Below are 17,471 nucleotides of genomic sequence, written 5' to 3'. Positions count from 1 at the left end.
TAATTGACAGAAAACAGTAGCATTACATGGATCATTTTGAGTTTGGAGGCTATAACGAGTAGGGCGTTGCAGGGACTGGTACTGTGGTCCTTTATTATGATCTATATTATTAATTTGAATGACAGGACTAAGTATAATATATCCAAGTTTATTGATGATCGGGTGGTACTGTGGGTTGAGATGACAGAAAACTGCCTCCCATCCAAGCACAATAAAAATCATTCCATGTCTGTTTGCCCACATCTTTTTAATATATGAAGTTGAGCGAGCTCAAGTTATTTCTATACAAGCTATGGTAACAGGGTCTAATGGAATTCAGTCCTAAAGTGCATCAGAAATTATTGTAGTTATAATTGGGGAAAAGAAAACACTTACTCCCAACTTTTTGCAGAGCTTATCCTGCTCCAAGCATGTATCCCCATTCCCAGCTGCAATCTTTACCTTGAATGTCTCCTTGGCTTGTTTTAGTTGATGTTTTTGCAGTTTTTCATAGGTACTATGCAGTTGACAGAGCTAAGGAATATAACAATAAATCATAGTAACTGACATGACTACAACAAAAGTTACATACTTTATTTTTTTCCCCATTATTCACATATGCATCTTTACGTAGCAGTAGAATTAAACCTGATCCAGATCACATTCTACAGAACCATCTAATTCCCACACCACCAGAGTAAAACAAGTGATCATCAGTGCATCAACAAGAAATCAAACATGGAATTCAGCAGATACATACTTTATCCAGAAACTGGAGATTGCCATCAGAGGAAATGGTCAAGGCAAAATACTGATGCATTTAAAGGGATACTAGATAAGTATTTGAGGGTGCAGTAAAAGGGCATTACAATACATAAACAGGAAAAGACTCAAATGGGGCATTAATGCTGGTGGACATTGGTTGGGCTGAATGGTCTGCTTCTATGTAATTCTATGCATTGTCCTTAGGAGCTGGAGTGTTAGGATGTGCAAAAGTCATTATTGAGATAATCTTCAGGCAAGTAATGATCTACTTGTTTCACTGATAATCATTAAATAATTTTAAGTACAAACATATTTTATGTATGTTTATGTTCCTAGTGAGGGCATACACCTAGGGATCCTAGATGTGTCCCACAAATTTGTGCATGTAGTATCTGAATTTTCCTATCATTATTTCTCCAATTATAAATAAAAGAGGGGATGTGCATATAAAAGTTAAGGTAAGTATTTGTTTTCACAGATCAAAGCTGTTTTAGCTTTCTGATCGACCAATAGTTAACCTTTACTCTTCTAAATTGGTGTATATACACCTATGTGAAGTGGTGACCTTCAATGTGCTGTTGGCTGTTTATTGTGGATTGTTTATGAGGCTGTCCACCAGTAGCTCATTATAATAATCCAGGACATGAAACAGAATCTGGCCAGGTCTATATAAGAAATGCAATCTGAGTTGAGAGAAACTGGGTGAGAAATTGCTTTATGGTCCTTTAATCAACTTAAAACAGCATTGTAAATCACCCTAATGCTGCTTGTGAAATAGACAAGAGCTAAGATCTTCAATAGAAAGCTCTGCAGCACTGTCAGGGATTCTGTCTACTCCAAATTCTTACAGCGGCTGGTACTTAGCCCAGCAGGTACATTCTCTGCATCTGGCTCTCAAAGTGATAAACAATAATAAATTAACGTCCTTCCAGCTATAGGGGTGTTCTGTTATTAAATGAATGGATGCTCCAATAATGAGAATACGGAGCAAGTTGAAGGGCCACCGGCAGGTTGATGAAACTAAGCTGGTCAGTCAGAATTTATGGAAAGAGACACAATGAATGTTTCAGATGAAGAATTCTAAAGAGATGAAGAAGGGATGACAGGCAAATATGGTTCTTATATAGAGAGGAAGAATGACCATGTTTATCTAAAGTTAAAACATTTGATATCAAGTCCAAAAGTCTGCAACGAGCACAGACCACAGACAAAAGTGGAAGTGGGATAAGAACATAAGAAACAGGAGCAGGAGTAGGCCATCTGGCCCATCGAGCCTACTCCACCATTCAATAAGATCATGGCTGATCTGGCTGTGGGCCTTTTCCCCATAACCGTTAATTCCCCTACAATGCAAAAATATAACTGTGTCTTAAATATATTTAATGAGGTAGCCTCTACTGCTTCCCTGGGCAGGGAATTCCACAGATTCACTACTCTCTGGGAAAAGCAGCTCCTCCTCATCTCCATCTTCAATCTATTCCCCGAATCTTGAGGCCACATCCCCTAGTTCCAGCCTCACCTACCTGTGGAGACAACTTTCCTGCCTCTTATCTAGGCTTTTCATGATTTTATATGTTTCTATAAAATCCCCTCTCATTCTTCTGAATTCCAGCAAGTATAGTCCCAGGCGACTCAATCTCTCCTCACAGGCTAACCCCGTCATCTCCAGAATCAACCTGGTGAACCTCCTCTGCACTGCCTCCAAAGCCAGTATATCTTTCCTCAAGTAAGGAGACCAGAACTACACCAGAACCGTGTACAGTTGCAGAATAACCTCCTTGCTCTTAAATTCAATCCCTCTAGCAAAGAAGACCAACATTCCATTTGCCTTCTTCATAACCCATGGCAACTGCAAACCAACCTTTTGTGATTCATGCACAAGCACTCCCAAGTCCCTCTGCACAACAGCATACTGCAATCTTTCACCGTTTAAATAATAATCTGATCTTCTATGTTTCCTTCCAAAGTGGATAACCTTGCATTTACCAACATTGTACTCCATCTGCCAGACCCTTGCCCACTCACTTAACCTATCTATATCTCTCTGCAAACACTCCATATCCTCTGCACAATTTGCTTTTTCGCTCAATTTAGGATGATGAATTAAAATGGTAGACAACTGTAAACTCAGGGTCATTCCTGCTGACCAAGTTCAGGAGCTCCACAAAGCAATCTCCTGCTCAACCTTCTGTAGTTTAATTCTGTCCATGATTATAGTCAGTTGATTCTGCTTCCATAGCTGAGAATTCTAAGTATTCACAATCATATGAAAGATCTTCTCATCTCCATCTGAAATGGGCAATTCCTTACTGTGAAATGATACCCTCTGGTTTTATAGAAACACTCAAGGAGAAACATCCTCTCAGCATTCACCCCATCAACCCCTCTCAGAATCCTATATGGTTCAATGAGATCATTTCTTTCTTCTATACTGCAACAAATATGGCCCAGTCTGCTTAACCTCACTTTGTATGCCAACCATTTCCAAGTGAACTTCCTCTACTCTGCTTCCATTGTAAGCACATCATTCCTTAAGTATGGAGAACAAAACTTACAGTATTCCAGACGCACTCACCAGTAAAGTTGCACCAAAATTCCCTAATTTGTACTCCATACCCCTTGTAATAAAGGCCAACTCCCCTCCCCCACACTCCGTCATCCCAAAGTACTTGCAAAGGTTTTGCTATCTTCCGATTAGGCTTCAGAAAATGGCATAACAAGTCAGTTAGTTTGAGCTGTGCCATTTACAAAGGATTTCAAGTCAGAAATTTACCTCAAACCTCTTGCAAAGTTTCATGAATAATCTTTGACATTTATGATGGTAGTCTTGGAGTAATTTTAAAATAAATTTTCATAGAAGTGCAATGAAATCCTACATAAACAACTGAGAGGAAATTGCTGGTCACAGTTGTATAGTTTTCCAAAAGTATCACTGTCAAAACATTCCATTATGTTATTTTCACATGCAGCAAACAATATTTGAAATTGTGATTGCATATTGCTAATAAAGGACATAATCAACTTACATCGGATTTCAAGGATTTAAACTGTTCTTCATACTTCTGTATCATTAGTCTATGAGAGTTTTCAAAGTCTTGTAGCTGCTGATGAAGCTCATCTACCTACAAACAATGACACACAGGGGTCTGTCTGCTTCTTTAATAAAAAATTTAAGATGGTAAAAGCCAGATAAAGGATGAACGCCCTTTTTTTTCTAAAGCTCAACAAGAACTTTCAACCCCTTAAGCAATGCTTACAACCTTTATAGAAAATGACTCAAAGCAAATTTCAAAATGTAATGATAATGTAAAACCATGGTATAAAAAAGATAGAAATATTACAGAACTTCTAACAATGTATTAATGAAAATCTGCAAAAAGTAAATTTTATCAGTTCATGTGTTCATTATTAACATCATCAACACCTAAAATTAGGACTGTTGAGTGTTTAAAACAATGATCATGATTATTGGACCACTTATTAAAAAAGTTAATTGCAGTTTTATCCCCATTGTGGAAAAAAAGAACATTAATATTTTTGAATATTGGCAAAGGAAAAAGTTTGATCTTTGAGAGGAAGTGAGGAGAAAGGGGGAATGTTGTGGGGAGGTGCAGAGAAGGGGATTGGGAATGGGAGTGCAGAGAAAGCAGAAGGAAGGAGAATGGGGTGTGTGCATGGAAGGGAAAAATGGGACAGAAAGATGTACAGAGGGAGGAAGAAATGCAGTGATGGCCTGTTTTAACAGAATGAGCTCCTTTGAGTGAAAGTTGAGGCTTGGTTAGGTTCACTGTGTGCTCTTGAGCCAATGACTTAGGGCAGCACTCTCTATCTTTACTGAACAAGGGTCTAGGTATTTCATACTCAAAAGACTTCAATTGGCCTCATTGTCCACTGCTTATTAGAGCAGAGAATTCCAGTTCCATTGTTGTGTATGGAAAAGGTGCTTTTTTTTTATTTTACTCCTAAATGGCCTAGCTCTAATTTTAAAGTGATAACACTTCATTCCCAGTTTCCTTAAGGAAAAATAATCTTTCTATTTCTGTGCTTCCGACATTTGACAAATGTTAAATATGCTAATCAGATTACCATTAATTCTACATTACCCAAGGAAATAGAGGATACATTTATGGAGCAGGCCTTGGAATTTAAATCTTTTAACTTCAGCATCATTTTGATGAAATTACACAGCATTAACTCAAGGTTTAATGATTCCTTCCTGAATTGCAGAGTGAATGAACAAAGTACTCGAGCAGGGGTTTTATACAAATGATAAAGAGAGAAAAATTGAATATCAAATTAAAAGTCTAAAAGCAGATTCTGCCTTACAAAATATTAAAGAAATATGTGGGCCTCTTAGAGTCCATGACAGCAGAAATTATAATATAGAACAAAGAAATGGAATGGACAATAAATATTCTGTGCCTCTCTTTATAGTAGGTGGCAAAGATCCTCCGAAAGTCAAGGGGAACCAAGAGTAGGAAATTAAAGTAATAAGAGAAAGGAGTGGAATCATTAACAGGAGTGAAAGTTGACATATCCCTTAGAAATCATGGTGTATATACTGGATTTGAAGAAGTCACTAGAGAAATAGTGTGTGCAATTATTTTAATCTTACCAATTCTCTAGTGTGGTGCTAGGTCATTAAGAACCAAGTGTATAATGTAGTAAGATTAATGATGCACTATTATACCAATCACTGCTGTTGAGAATTTACTGCCTTCAGTAAATGATGCTTTATAGATGTTATTTGCCTTCCTGAGAAGGAACACTAAGAACCTTCCAGACACTACATCTAGATTCTAGAAGAGTTCCTGCAGATTAATGGTAATAAGTCCAAAGTAGAGGTAGAGTTTTTTTTCAAATGTATTCAAGGGATGTGGACTTCGTAAGCTGAGCCAGCACCTAATTGCCCATCCCTAGTTGCTCTTGAGAAAATAGTGATGAGCTGCCTTCTTGAACAGCTACAGTTCTTGTGGTGTGGGTATACTTCTTGTTGCCTCGGCAAAGCAGCCAACATAGGGCAGAAAGCACATACCGCCAGGCTCAAGAACAGCTTCCATTCCGCTGTTATAAGATTATTGAACGGTTCCACAGTACAATAAGAAGGAATCTTAACCTCAATCTACCTTGTTATGGCCTTGTACCTTATTGTCTAACTGCACTGCACTTTGTAACTGTAACACTTTATTCTGCACTCTTGTTGTTTTTACCTTGTACTACCTCAATGCACTGTTATAATGAATTGGTCTGTATGGACGGTATGCAAGACAAGGTCTTCACTGTACCTCGGTACATGTGACAATAATAAATCAATTTACCAACTTACCCACAATGATGTTTGGGAGAGAATTCCAGGACTTTGACCCAGAGTGGTGAAGGAATGGCGATATATTTCCAAGTCAGAATGGTGTGGGGCTCCAAGGGAACTTACAGGTGGTGGTTTTCCCATGTTTTTGCTGCCCTTGTCTTCTAGCTGGTGGAGTTGTGGGTTTGGAAGGTGCAATCCAAGGAGTCTAGGTGAGTTGCTGCAGGGTATCCTGTAGATTGTAAAACTGCTGCCGCTATATGTCAGTGGTGGAATGAGAGCCTATCAAGCGGGCTGCTATGTCCTATATGGTGTCAAGCTTCTTGACTGCTGCTAAAGCTGCACTCATCCAGGCAAGTAGAGAGTATTCCATCACCCTCCTGACTTGAGCCTTGTAGACGGTGGACAGGGATTGGTGATTTAAGAGTCGAGTTACTCACCGCAGGATTTCTAACCTCTGACCTGCTCTAGTAGCCACGTTGTGGATATGGCTACTCCAGTTCAGTTTCTGGTCAATGGTAACCCCCAGGATATTGACAGTGGGGGATTCAGTGATGGTAATGCCATTGAATGTCAGGGGGTTATAGCTGGATTTTCTCTTGTTGGATATTGTCATTGCCCAGCACTTGTGTGGCACTAATGTTACTTGCCACCTATCAGCCCAGGCCTGGATATTGTTGAGGTCTTGCTGTGTTTGGTTGTGGACTGTTTCTTTATCCGAGTAATCATGAATGGTGCTAAACATTCATCAGCAAACATCCCTATTTCTGACCTTACGACTGAAGGAAGGTCATTGATGAAGCAACCGAAGATGACTGGGCCGAGGACACTACCCTGAGGAACTCCTGAAGAGATGTCCTGTGGCTGAGATGACTGACCCCCAACCACCACAACCATCTTCCTTTATGCTAGATATAATTCCTACCACTGAAGGGTTTCCCCCCCAATTCCCAATCACTCCAGTTTAGTCAGGGCTCCTTGATGCCATTACTCAATAAAAGATTGCCTTGATGTCAACAGCAGTTACTCTCACTGGAGTTCAGCTCTTTTGTCCATGTTTGGACTAAGGCTATAATGAGGTCAGGAGCTTCGTAATTTTGGCAGAACCCAAACTGAGCTTCTGTGAGCAGGTTGTTGCTAAGCAAGTGCCGCTTGATAGCACTATCGATTATCCATTCCATCACTTCGCTGATGATCGAGAGTAGACTAATTGACTGAATTGGATTTGTCTTGCTTCTTGGGGACAAGAGATACCTGGGCAATTTTCCACATTGTTGGGTAGATCCTTGTGCTGTACCAAGGGCACGGCAAGTTCTCGAGCACAATCTTCAGTACTACTGCCAGAATGTTATCAGGGACCAAAACCTTTACTGTATCCAATGCCTTTAGTCATTTCTTGATATCACACAGAGGTAGTAGAGGTAGAAAACACCATAAACGACTTAAACTGTAGCAAAGAATATTCTAGAATTTATTAAGGACATAATGGGGCACTTGAGGGAAAAAAAGTCATAATATGATCTGCCGGGTTCAACATTGAGTATGAAAGAATGTCTGACAAATTTATTCAGTTTTTTTGCAGTTTTAATAAGCAGAGTAAATAAAGGAGAATAAATGGATGTAATACATTTACATTCTGCAGGCTGCTGCACAGATTGTTTAATGAGGATTAGCATCAGGGTATTTGGGATAATATACTAGCAAAACTTAATTTATTAGGAACCATAAATGAGTGATTTTTGTATTAAGGACCCTGGACATACACAATGATGTCTAACTTACATCTGGATATCACTTGCATAATTTTTTTTAAAATTGTGCATGCATGCACTCATCTAAAAGCAGAATTTTATAGCACCTGCATGAATTAAAGATGGTCTGCCTGAGTAGGTCTCATACAGATACTGAAAACCTGACTCATGTAGGCAATGTACTGGGCCTTCTGTACTGCTGAATCTTTCAGCTGCAAGTCCACAAAGACATTCAGTCGCCTGATGTGAACAGTTTGAGAAATGGACTTTTAGAAGCACTCATCAATTTTTATACCATAATGCTTTAGTGTGATCACACCTGGAGAACTGTATATTTTTGTTCTGTTGAAAGAATGTATTTGCCTTCAGAGGGAATTCATCAAAGCTTCACAATGAATTCCTGGTATGAAAGTGGTGGAGAATGAACAGAGACTGAGTAGAACATGACAATATTTTCTGAGCTTTAGAAGAAAGAAGCATAACCTTATTGAACCATACAGTACAAATTTCCTAAAGGGCTTGCCAGGTAGTTGTTGAGAGACTGTTTCCCCTGCCTTGAGTGTCTAGAACAAGGCATCGGTCTCAGATTAAGGAACTGTGCACTTGGGACAGAAATGGGCAAGGTTTTCTTCACTCAAAAGAATGCAAAACTTTAAAGTATTTTTCCCCTGAGGGCTGTGGATGTTCAGATGATCTACACAGTCACACACATAGAATAAGATTAGACAGATTTTAGAGCATTAAGAGGAAATGAGTGATAAAGGAAAACATTGAGAAATGTATTTATTGTAAAAGTTCAGGCATAATCTTACTGAGTAGCTATTAAACTGGGACGACAAAGCCTTTTGCTAAACCAGGGATTGGTTATACACTTGTTTTAGTCTGCTACTTCCGTTCCATTGCAGTATGTTTTATTCCAAGTGGACATTTGCTTTATAGCTAGTAAACTGTCTATGACAATTTATCATGCTATCCTACTTTCAAACAGACAAGCAAGTGTGAATTCTAGATCAAGACCATCTCTTGAAGCAATGATTATTGGCATATGTGCTTTTTCCATAGCCAAAATTTTCCATACAATGAGTCTACTATTAGAGTCAATACAGAATATAATATTGGAACTATATAGGCTCATTCCAGGTCCTTAGATCACTTAAATGATCATCTATAAGATATGCTGCTTAAGCTCTGAAGAATAGAGATGCTGTGCTGCTTGCAGTGAGTTCCACAGGGGAAGACCAGAAAAATGTGACCAAGAACAGAAAAAGGATCAAACTAATGATTAATATATACCAGCAATACGAGGATGTGAGGAATAACCCATTGCTGCTCAAATTTTGTCATGCCAATCTGATACAATAAGTCTCCTTACTCCAATATCTGCTCATTACTTGAACAGTCTTGTTAACATTTTCTACTTTTCTACAGATATTTCACTGGGTGCTGGTTAATGATGTGTAACTGAAATTTAAAAAAAATGTAGACCCTGAACAATTGAAATTAAAACAGAAAGTGCTGCAGAAACTTCAAAGATTCAGCAGCATTCTATGGAGAAAGAATCACCCTTCATCAGAACAGGAGTGATGAGAAAACAAGTTTGTTTTAAGTTGCATAGTGTTAGCAGTGGAGAAATCAAAGGGAATGTCTATGATAGGGTAGAGTAAAGAGATGAATGAGTGCAAGAAGAAGGAGAATAAAACACAAAGAACATGCTCGAACTGTAAGAGATAGAACACAACATTGCTGGAAATCTGGAACAAAACCAAAATGTTGTAAATATCCAGCAGATTAGAGAGCATCTATGAAGAGAGAAAGTCAAGGAACAGCACCTCATCTCCCATCTATGCACTTTGTAGTCCTCAGGATGCAATACCAAATTCAACAATTTCAGATAATCATTTTCTCTTGCTTGTATCAGAACTGGCTAATTCTTATACTAGATCATTCACTTTAATTGTACCACCCAACAACTGCCTAACCTCAATTTTCCTCCTTCATCTCTCCTCATTGGAATGGAAAAAAATTAAGTTCTTTTTTTGTACATAGTTAAGCATTCATGTGTGCTGCACTCACATACCACTCTGCGCTGAAGGAACATCATCATCATCGCTAAATGAAGTTTTGCCTTCATCGCTAACTTCACTACTTCACTGTACCTACAGTACATTTGTTAGTCACATTCACAATCAACGTTACCTTGAATCATCCTCTGCAGTTTGGTGAAATGATTATCTCCTTTTCACAGCATCATGAAAAGTCTCATTTCTACCCGGCAGTTCTTTGGTCAACAAATGTATCCAAATACCTGCAGCCTTTGCTTTCTTACCTCATGCTCTTTTGAGAGAAGGCAAGTGCGTACATTGGCCAGTTCTAGCTCACGCATTTCAAGCTGGGTCTCAAGACTTTGTGACTGTTGTTCCCATTCAACTTTTTTTCGGTTCACCATGACATCAATTTGATGCAATAGTTCCTGGAGCTCTGCTTCACAAGAGGAGTCCCTGATATTGCGATCAAAGCAAGAAAATAAAACTTCCTTCAAAAATACTTTCACATTTTAACGTAATTAAAAATGAAAAAATACCTAATGTTTAAGTATTCATTTCAATTGGATATTTTCAGCCCTAAAAGAAGCCTATTTAAAAGGTCTCTAATATTTTCCTGAGCTTTTCCAGTGATACAAGGTGATAGACTGCTAAAGAGATAGACTGGTATCATAACGTCACCACTGTTTCTAATGGAAGTCATTACTTCTGATTGCTTTTGGATTGATGTGAGACAGCCCAAGACAGAAAAATATTCCTGTAAGTTTGGTATACAATTGGCAGAAGTTTTTGAATTTGCACTAGTGAACAAACAAAGCAGCAGATCACAATGTTCTGACAGTGGTGAACCAGAGTTCAGTTGATAATACCTTCGTCTGAGCCTGAGAATTCTGGGTTCCCACTCAAAAGGCTTTGATAATAACTTCAAAGTTGATAATCTGGTGCAGAGCTATGGGAATAGTATACCAACTGAAGTGCCAACTTTTCAGCAAGTGATTAGGGTGAATGTAAAAGATACAGAGACATTATATCAAAAAGCATAGGAATTATAGAAACATCATTTAATAACCTGATTAACCAGTCATTATTATCACATTGTTGTTTGTGGGAAATGTCTCTCTCCACAGATGCTGTCTAACCTGCTAAATATTTCTAGTATTTTCTGTTTTTGTTTGCTGTTTATGGCAGCTTGCAGTGCACAAATTGGCTGTTGTGTTTCCAGTATCACATTGTAATAATATTTCCATTTCCAAAGTACTTGATTGACTAAAAATTGCTTTAGGACATCATAAGTTTGTGAAAGGCACTATGTAATTGCAAGTTTTGCTTTAGGTAATCATGCTCCCAAAATGTATGCATAATTCAGCTGATGTATTATTGTTGAAATCCAACAAATAAAATTGAGCTTTTGGCATGGTGGGATGGAGGTTCAAGAATGTACTATTTTTAAATTTTAAACCAGTTTTGAATGCCTATGATCCTGCAGGCAGGGCCTCATTGACCACTTGCACTGGAAGGGAAAAATAATCCAAAAGACCATAGATGCTGGAAATCTAAATAAAACAAGAAAATGCTGGAAACACTCAGCAGGTCAGGCTGCAGCAGATGACCCCTAAACTCATCTCCACAATAATGCTGGCTTTACCCAATCACAGACATTTCCTTCATTCTTTTGGCAGAGGCCTGTATTGGGTCATCTGGTCAAATAGGCTAATAGAGGCAGTTGTCAGTGTTATCACCCTCTGACTTGCCATTAACCTAATTGACTGGAGGACATACAATTTATCCCTGTGGCAATACTGGCCTAATCCAAACACACATACTCTCACTGTCCTATCCATCCCTCACACCACCTTCTCTGCAACCTAAAATATGTTTTTTTATCTCTTCAGTTCTGAAGAAGGGTCTCCGACCTGAAGCACTGACTCAGTTTCTCTTTCCGCAGATGCTGCCTGAATGATGGTGGAAGAGGCTCAACGCTACCCAAGGCCTCGCTTATGAGTTAAGAGATGGACTCTCAGCAGAAGATTGAATACTAGACCATGCTGGAAGAAAAAGCATGATTCAGGATGCAGGCAACTGGCAATCTCAGGACCATATAATGTCTGTCCCATTGTGTTTTCATGGTTATATAGTATTCCATAAAAGTAGATTTGATTGCTTAACACCATACTTTTAGGTCTTCATTTTATACAGAACATAAAATAAAGAACATAAACCAAAGCAGCTTACTGTAATCGACCATTCTTCTCTAACCCTCTTATTATTTCCTCCATTTCAGTAGTGTGTCTACAAAATAAAGAAATATAGTATGAGCCATAAACATAGAGCTCTGAAGCACCAATCCAGTTTTTGCAATTACATTTAACATTTTCTTATCCTTTATTAAGGATAGTACATTGAGGGTAATGACTAGGTAATTCTGTTGATATTGTGTTAGATGTTGCAGTTCTGAATCATACAAACCAGGAAGGTTCCAAATTGAATATTTTGTCCATATAAAGACCAAGCAGATCTCAGCAAAGTTTGATTTCCATAACTGGTTTCAGGGTATACACGCAAGGGAGCACAGCAAAATTTAGTCATACCACTATAATCAGTCACGATGAGATGATTGAGTAATTCCCCTCTCAATCCATACTGTTTAAATAACTGAGACAGATCTTATGCCCAATATATATCGTCAAATATCTTCTACCTCTTTGCACTTCGCTAGATGAATGATCATGAACTTCTGTAGACTTTGTTTCCTCTGCTTTTTAGACAATGCTTTCTGAGTCAGTTGTTTGTACTACAAATGACTGCTGAGTCATACCTACTGCCAATTCATTGGAGGATACAGAGCTTTTTAAAAAAAAATTCTGAAAATTTGGAAATATCAGCCTTTTCCTAATGACTATTCAGAGACTAATGCTTGAGAGGATGAATGGTCCAATGTTCAATAGGTTATTGAATTCCTTTAATATTTTTGACTGTTCCACTTTGGCTGGTAGACTGTTCCAGATTCTTGTTTCCAAGATTAAATAATATATTAAGATAATTTCTGAAATTACTTTGCACTTATTTAAAAATATTTTCTTGCACAACTGATGTTACTTATCTTGAAGTAATAACATTCATGGATTATTAAGTGGCAGTTTTCCTTCTTGTAGGTTTGGTAGTCAACTAATTGTCATGTGTGGCTCAGGTGCTCCACTTTGACATTGGTGGTTTCTGCTGCACTAGCTTCAGGTGAAGGCAGTAGATTGAGAAAATGCAAAATTTGCTGGCTTCCATTTTCTCTTTCCGTCTTTTCAGTCAGCTGAGCTTTCCATTTGACCATACCTCTTCCAATGCCCTCCAGAGGTCCTAACCCTTTGCCATCTCTCAGTTACCTGTGTCGATTCCTGTAAATTTCTCAAATAAAGTTGTCCTTGGAGATATGGACACACAACAGGTCTTAATCTCTTGGGTAGTTCACCATACACAATATCCTCAGATATACAGGTGTTATTCATCCAAAAAACTTGTCCAGTGCAAACAACTCTGGTTCAGTAACAATTGTATGCTAACAGATTTAGCATGCTTCAGGACCTCTAAGCTGTTGAACTTGTCTCAGAAGAACACATTATTTATACCAATAACCCATGAGATTTTACAAAACTATTCTATAGCTCTAGTATAAACAGTCTTATTGTCATTCCTTATTTTACATTTAGAATCATTGTTGGTCATCTTCTCACTTAAGGTGCCACTATCAGCTCAGCTCACCTACTGCAAAAAAAGTTTCATCCATGCCTTTGATACATCCAGAATTTACTATTCCAACACACTTCTCACTGATATCCCTTGATCTATCTCCATTAACAAAGTCATCCAAAAATCTATTGCTTGGGTGCTATCTGGCACCAAATTCCATTCAACTATCAGCCTTATGCTTGCCAATTTACACTGGCTCTCAGTTAAGGAATTCTTAGCCTTGCTTTCAAACCTATCCATGACCTTATCCCTCCCTATCATCACAGACTCTTCCAGCCCCAAGGGTTTCCTTGATATCTGAACTTCTTCAATTCTGTCTTTTTGACCATGACTATATCATACCACTCATGAAAATGAATCTGATAAATCCCTTTAAAAATAACAAACAAATAATTTAAGGCAAATGTTAATCAAACTGTCTGAAACCCTTTATGTTTATATCACTCTTGATTTCTTTTTAAATTCTAGTAACGTTAACTTTTAGCCTTTGCTTACTAAACAAGGAACTTGTACCGATCTACGTTTAAAAAAAGTAACAAAAATTTATTTATCAGGGCAAGTCAATAAAATTCTCCTTCCATTGTATTTTTGACTTTTATACAAGTATAAAATGCAAAACTGTGCAATGTGGAGGCTGAAAAGAACTCTATACAAATTGTCCAATTGTAATAATTGGTTGATTTATAAGCACTAAGATATTAAGTTCCAAAGTATAATACATTTGAATTACCAACTAAATCAGCAAAACCTGCCGTCAACATTGCCTTTTGTATTTAAGGTAACTTATTATGCATGTTTGTTATAAATGGGATTACTCATTTAAGAATTTGAGGAACAAATTATGAATAACCCATCTCCAGTTAGGCCATTCCATTACCCAGCTCCATTAGGCTATTTTCAGTTGATTCTACACTTACCATACTAATTGCTAAGTAGGGAATCTCACCAACAGCTTCACTATCCCTTTGCTACCCTACAGTATTTCCTCCAGATTTTCCAAATAATTTGAAAATCAAATCGTAGATGCTGGAAATCTGAAATAAAACCCAAAAATGCTGGCAACACTCAGAAGTTCACACACTATCTATGGAAAGACAGACAGTTGACATTTCAGGTTAAAAATGCTTAGAACTGCGAAAGAGAAAAATAAGCATGTTTTAAGTTGCAAATGAGGGATGGATGGGACAAAGAAATAGGTTGAAGCCAACATTGCCTTGGGGATAAGTTATAGAGGTCCTCCAGTCAATGGGGTATTGGGGAAGTTAGAGGGCTAGAACATAAAGTGTAACATGTTGCAAATGCATGGATGTGTGACATGCTGAGCAGGCTGGGCAGTGCTAATGGAGAGAGAAAAATTGAGCCAATATTACAGATAGATGACTGATATTCTTATCAATGTATTTTGAAATAAAAGTATCACCCTATAGCAACACAAGTTTAGCCAAGAGGTGAAGCCCAAGCCAAAATTGTACCTGATGTCCAAGCAGGCACAAACATCTGTACAAACAAAACATCAGGCACAAACAAAATAACTTAGTTGGAAACAGTTTGTCAATAACTAGTCTATGAACTTGGTGGTACTAAAGTGTTCATGTTCACATTTCTCAAAGTAAGCTACACAGTATTTGAACCTTTCATTCTGCTTTGAACATCACAAAAGCTCCATCTAGTGAAAAATATGGATAGGACAAAATTTCAGTGCTTTTGCTATCAGATTTCAGATTCAAGGATACAGCTCTATTAGAAATTAAATATTGATAGAATTGATAGCTACATTGATAGAATATAAAATCATAGATAAGGATGCAGAAAAATTGTTTCAAATGGCATTAATGATGCAGCAAAACAGACTATATGGGTCATTGGTGTTGGTGGGTCCTGTATGCAAGTAAATACAGTAGCCAACTTTTACTTAAGTACAAAGGTTGCACTTCAAAACAATTTATTGACTAAAGCATTTTGAAGTTCCTGAGGCCATGAAATACAATATAGAAATGCATTTATTCACTCAAATCTTTTCAGTAAGTTATTTATGGAACAAGTCATCTCAGAGTACCCTTCAATAACCTGGGTTTTTCCTGCACCCTTCAACTTGAAAATATTTTGAGTATAATGTGCTGGTAGTGCAGTCTGATAATAGTGTAACAAGGGCAACAGGGCGCCTGTGACCTTAACTTCAGATTTAACAGTGCATTCCATTAACCATTAGATTTAAGGATTGAGGAAGAATCAGCGATGACTGAGAAGGATGATTTAGAAGTTAGATACATACATTGGCAGAAAGCTTGGATCATATAAGAGAGAAAAAGAAAGGAAAAGAATGAAAACAAACTTGACATTTTTAAAATTGCTAACAATTGACCGCCAATTAGTGTTGGTCGGAAAGTACCAGAATCCCATCTGATCTCAGAAGCTAAGCAGACTCACTTATGGTTAATCTTTAACTGGGAGACTACACGTGGCAACCAGTTGCAGGAGGAAGTACCTGGAGCAGAGATGGGTGCCATCAAATCACTCTGTCCAAGAATAAATCATGATACAATGAATTTTCCAGTATGTGAGGTGTCCCAGCAGTCACAATAGTCTTGGGACTACATGGAAATGTTACGGACTCAGTGAAAGTCCCTTTAAGATAGAGAGTGTGTGTGTATGTGTGTGTGGGGCGTGCTTACGTCAATAGAAGATAAAGGATGTAATGACGTTGTTGAAGAAGTTAGAAGAAGAAGGAGAGAGAGAGAAAGAAGGGAGAGAGACACCAGCCTGCTAGTGTTCTCTATCGATGGATGAGAAACAATAACTGTGTTTGCTACTGAAATCCATGTATGGAAGTTGGAAGTAATCCGGTGGAGTTCACTTTGTTGCTGACCTGTAGAAGGAAACAGGTACTTGTGTGTGGACGACCACGATTCGGATGCTTTTCGGGGTGAGGAAGTCACTACCGAGTAAACCCTGAAGTGTCGTTTGGGTTCCATCGTGGAACATTTGGATTTCGTATTTACTCTCTCTATGTTCTCTACATCTACGTCTTATCTTCTGACAACGGTGGTTGTTGAAGAAGCCCTTGCTCACGTTTCACCTTATGGCTTGCGGAACTGAACTTTAAGAACCATTCCGGAACTTGGAGTTTGGGACTTTGTCACACACACACACACAACGAGTTTAGTTTTGGGGTTAACGCTCGAGGTTTAACATTTTTGAATTCTAACATACTAACATTTTTACTTTTATTTTATGTATTATCATAAATAGTCATTAATAAAATAGTTTTTAACACTGAATCATGCTCAGTGTGTTTCTTTTGTTGCTGGTTTGTGACAAAATTGGGGGCTCGTCCGGGATAGTTCCCAAGGTTAACGAGATTCGTCCGGGATCCAATCCAAAGATTAACGAGTGTCGTCTGGGATCGTTCCCCAGATTGACGAGATTTGTTCAGTATTCAATCCAAAGATTTCTGAGGGAGGTCTGATAAATTCTTTTTAATTGGCTTGTGTGTGTGGAAACCAGCAGCAATGGATATTAAGGCATTTTTGGAGTCACCAACCCAAAAGGGATTGGAGGTGGCGAAAAAGGATGATCTGATAAAGATTGCTACCAGGTTAAACCTTACAGAAGTAAAACAGTCTATGAGAAAGGCAGATATTCAGAGACTGATAGCTGGCCATTATGTGGAAAAGAAGGTGTTTGAGAAGGAAGTGTTAAAACAGTTTCCTGGCAGTGAAATAGCAATTTCTGAGGCACAGGTGCAGCTGGCAAAGATAGAGGCTGAACGAGAGCAGACCCAGTTAAAGATAGAGGCCGAACGAGAGAAATTAGAGGCCGAACAAAAGATAACTCAGATGAAGATAGAGGCTGATCTAGCAATGAAGCAGATGGAATTGAGGAGGATGGAGC

The 17,471-nt window shown here is 38.2% G+C and overlaps 1 protein-coding gene across 1 annotated transcript in view; it reads right to left on the bottom strand.

Moving 5' to 3' along the window:
• The window catches only part of LOC127575825 (centrosomal protein of 63 kDa-like), a 47,615-nt gene that overhangs the window by 27,849 nt on the left and 2,295 nt on the right, over nucleotides 1–17,471 (bottom strand). The window contains exons 2-5 of the mRNA XM_052025970.1: nucleotides 12,075–12,131; nucleotides 10,127–10,298; nucleotides 3,771–3,866; nucleotides 442–513 (exon numbers count right to left, since the gene is read on the bottom strand). Of these exons, the coding sequence (XP_051881930.1) occupies nucleotides 442–513; nucleotides 3,771–3,866; nucleotides 10,127–10,298; nucleotides 12,075–12,118 (384 nt within the window). The 5' untranslated portion in view covers nucleotides 12,119–12,131. The remainder of the gene's footprint in view (nucleotides 1–441; nucleotides 514–3,770; nucleotides 3,867–10,126; nucleotides 10,299–12,074; nucleotides 12,132–17,471) is intronic.

Source organism: Pristis pectinata, chromosome 11 (assembly GCF_009764475.1).
Source record: "Pristis pectinata isolate sPriPec2 chromosome 11, sPriPec2.1.pri, whole genome shotgun sequence".
In the NCBI taxonomy this organism is placed as follows: domain Eukaryota; kingdom Metazoa; phylum Chordata; class Chondrichthyes; order Rhinopristiformes; family Pristidae; genus Pristis; species Pristis pectinata.
The sequence above is the reverse complement of the archived record's forward strand: the minus strand, read 5'-3'. Positions and strand labels throughout refer to the sequence as shown.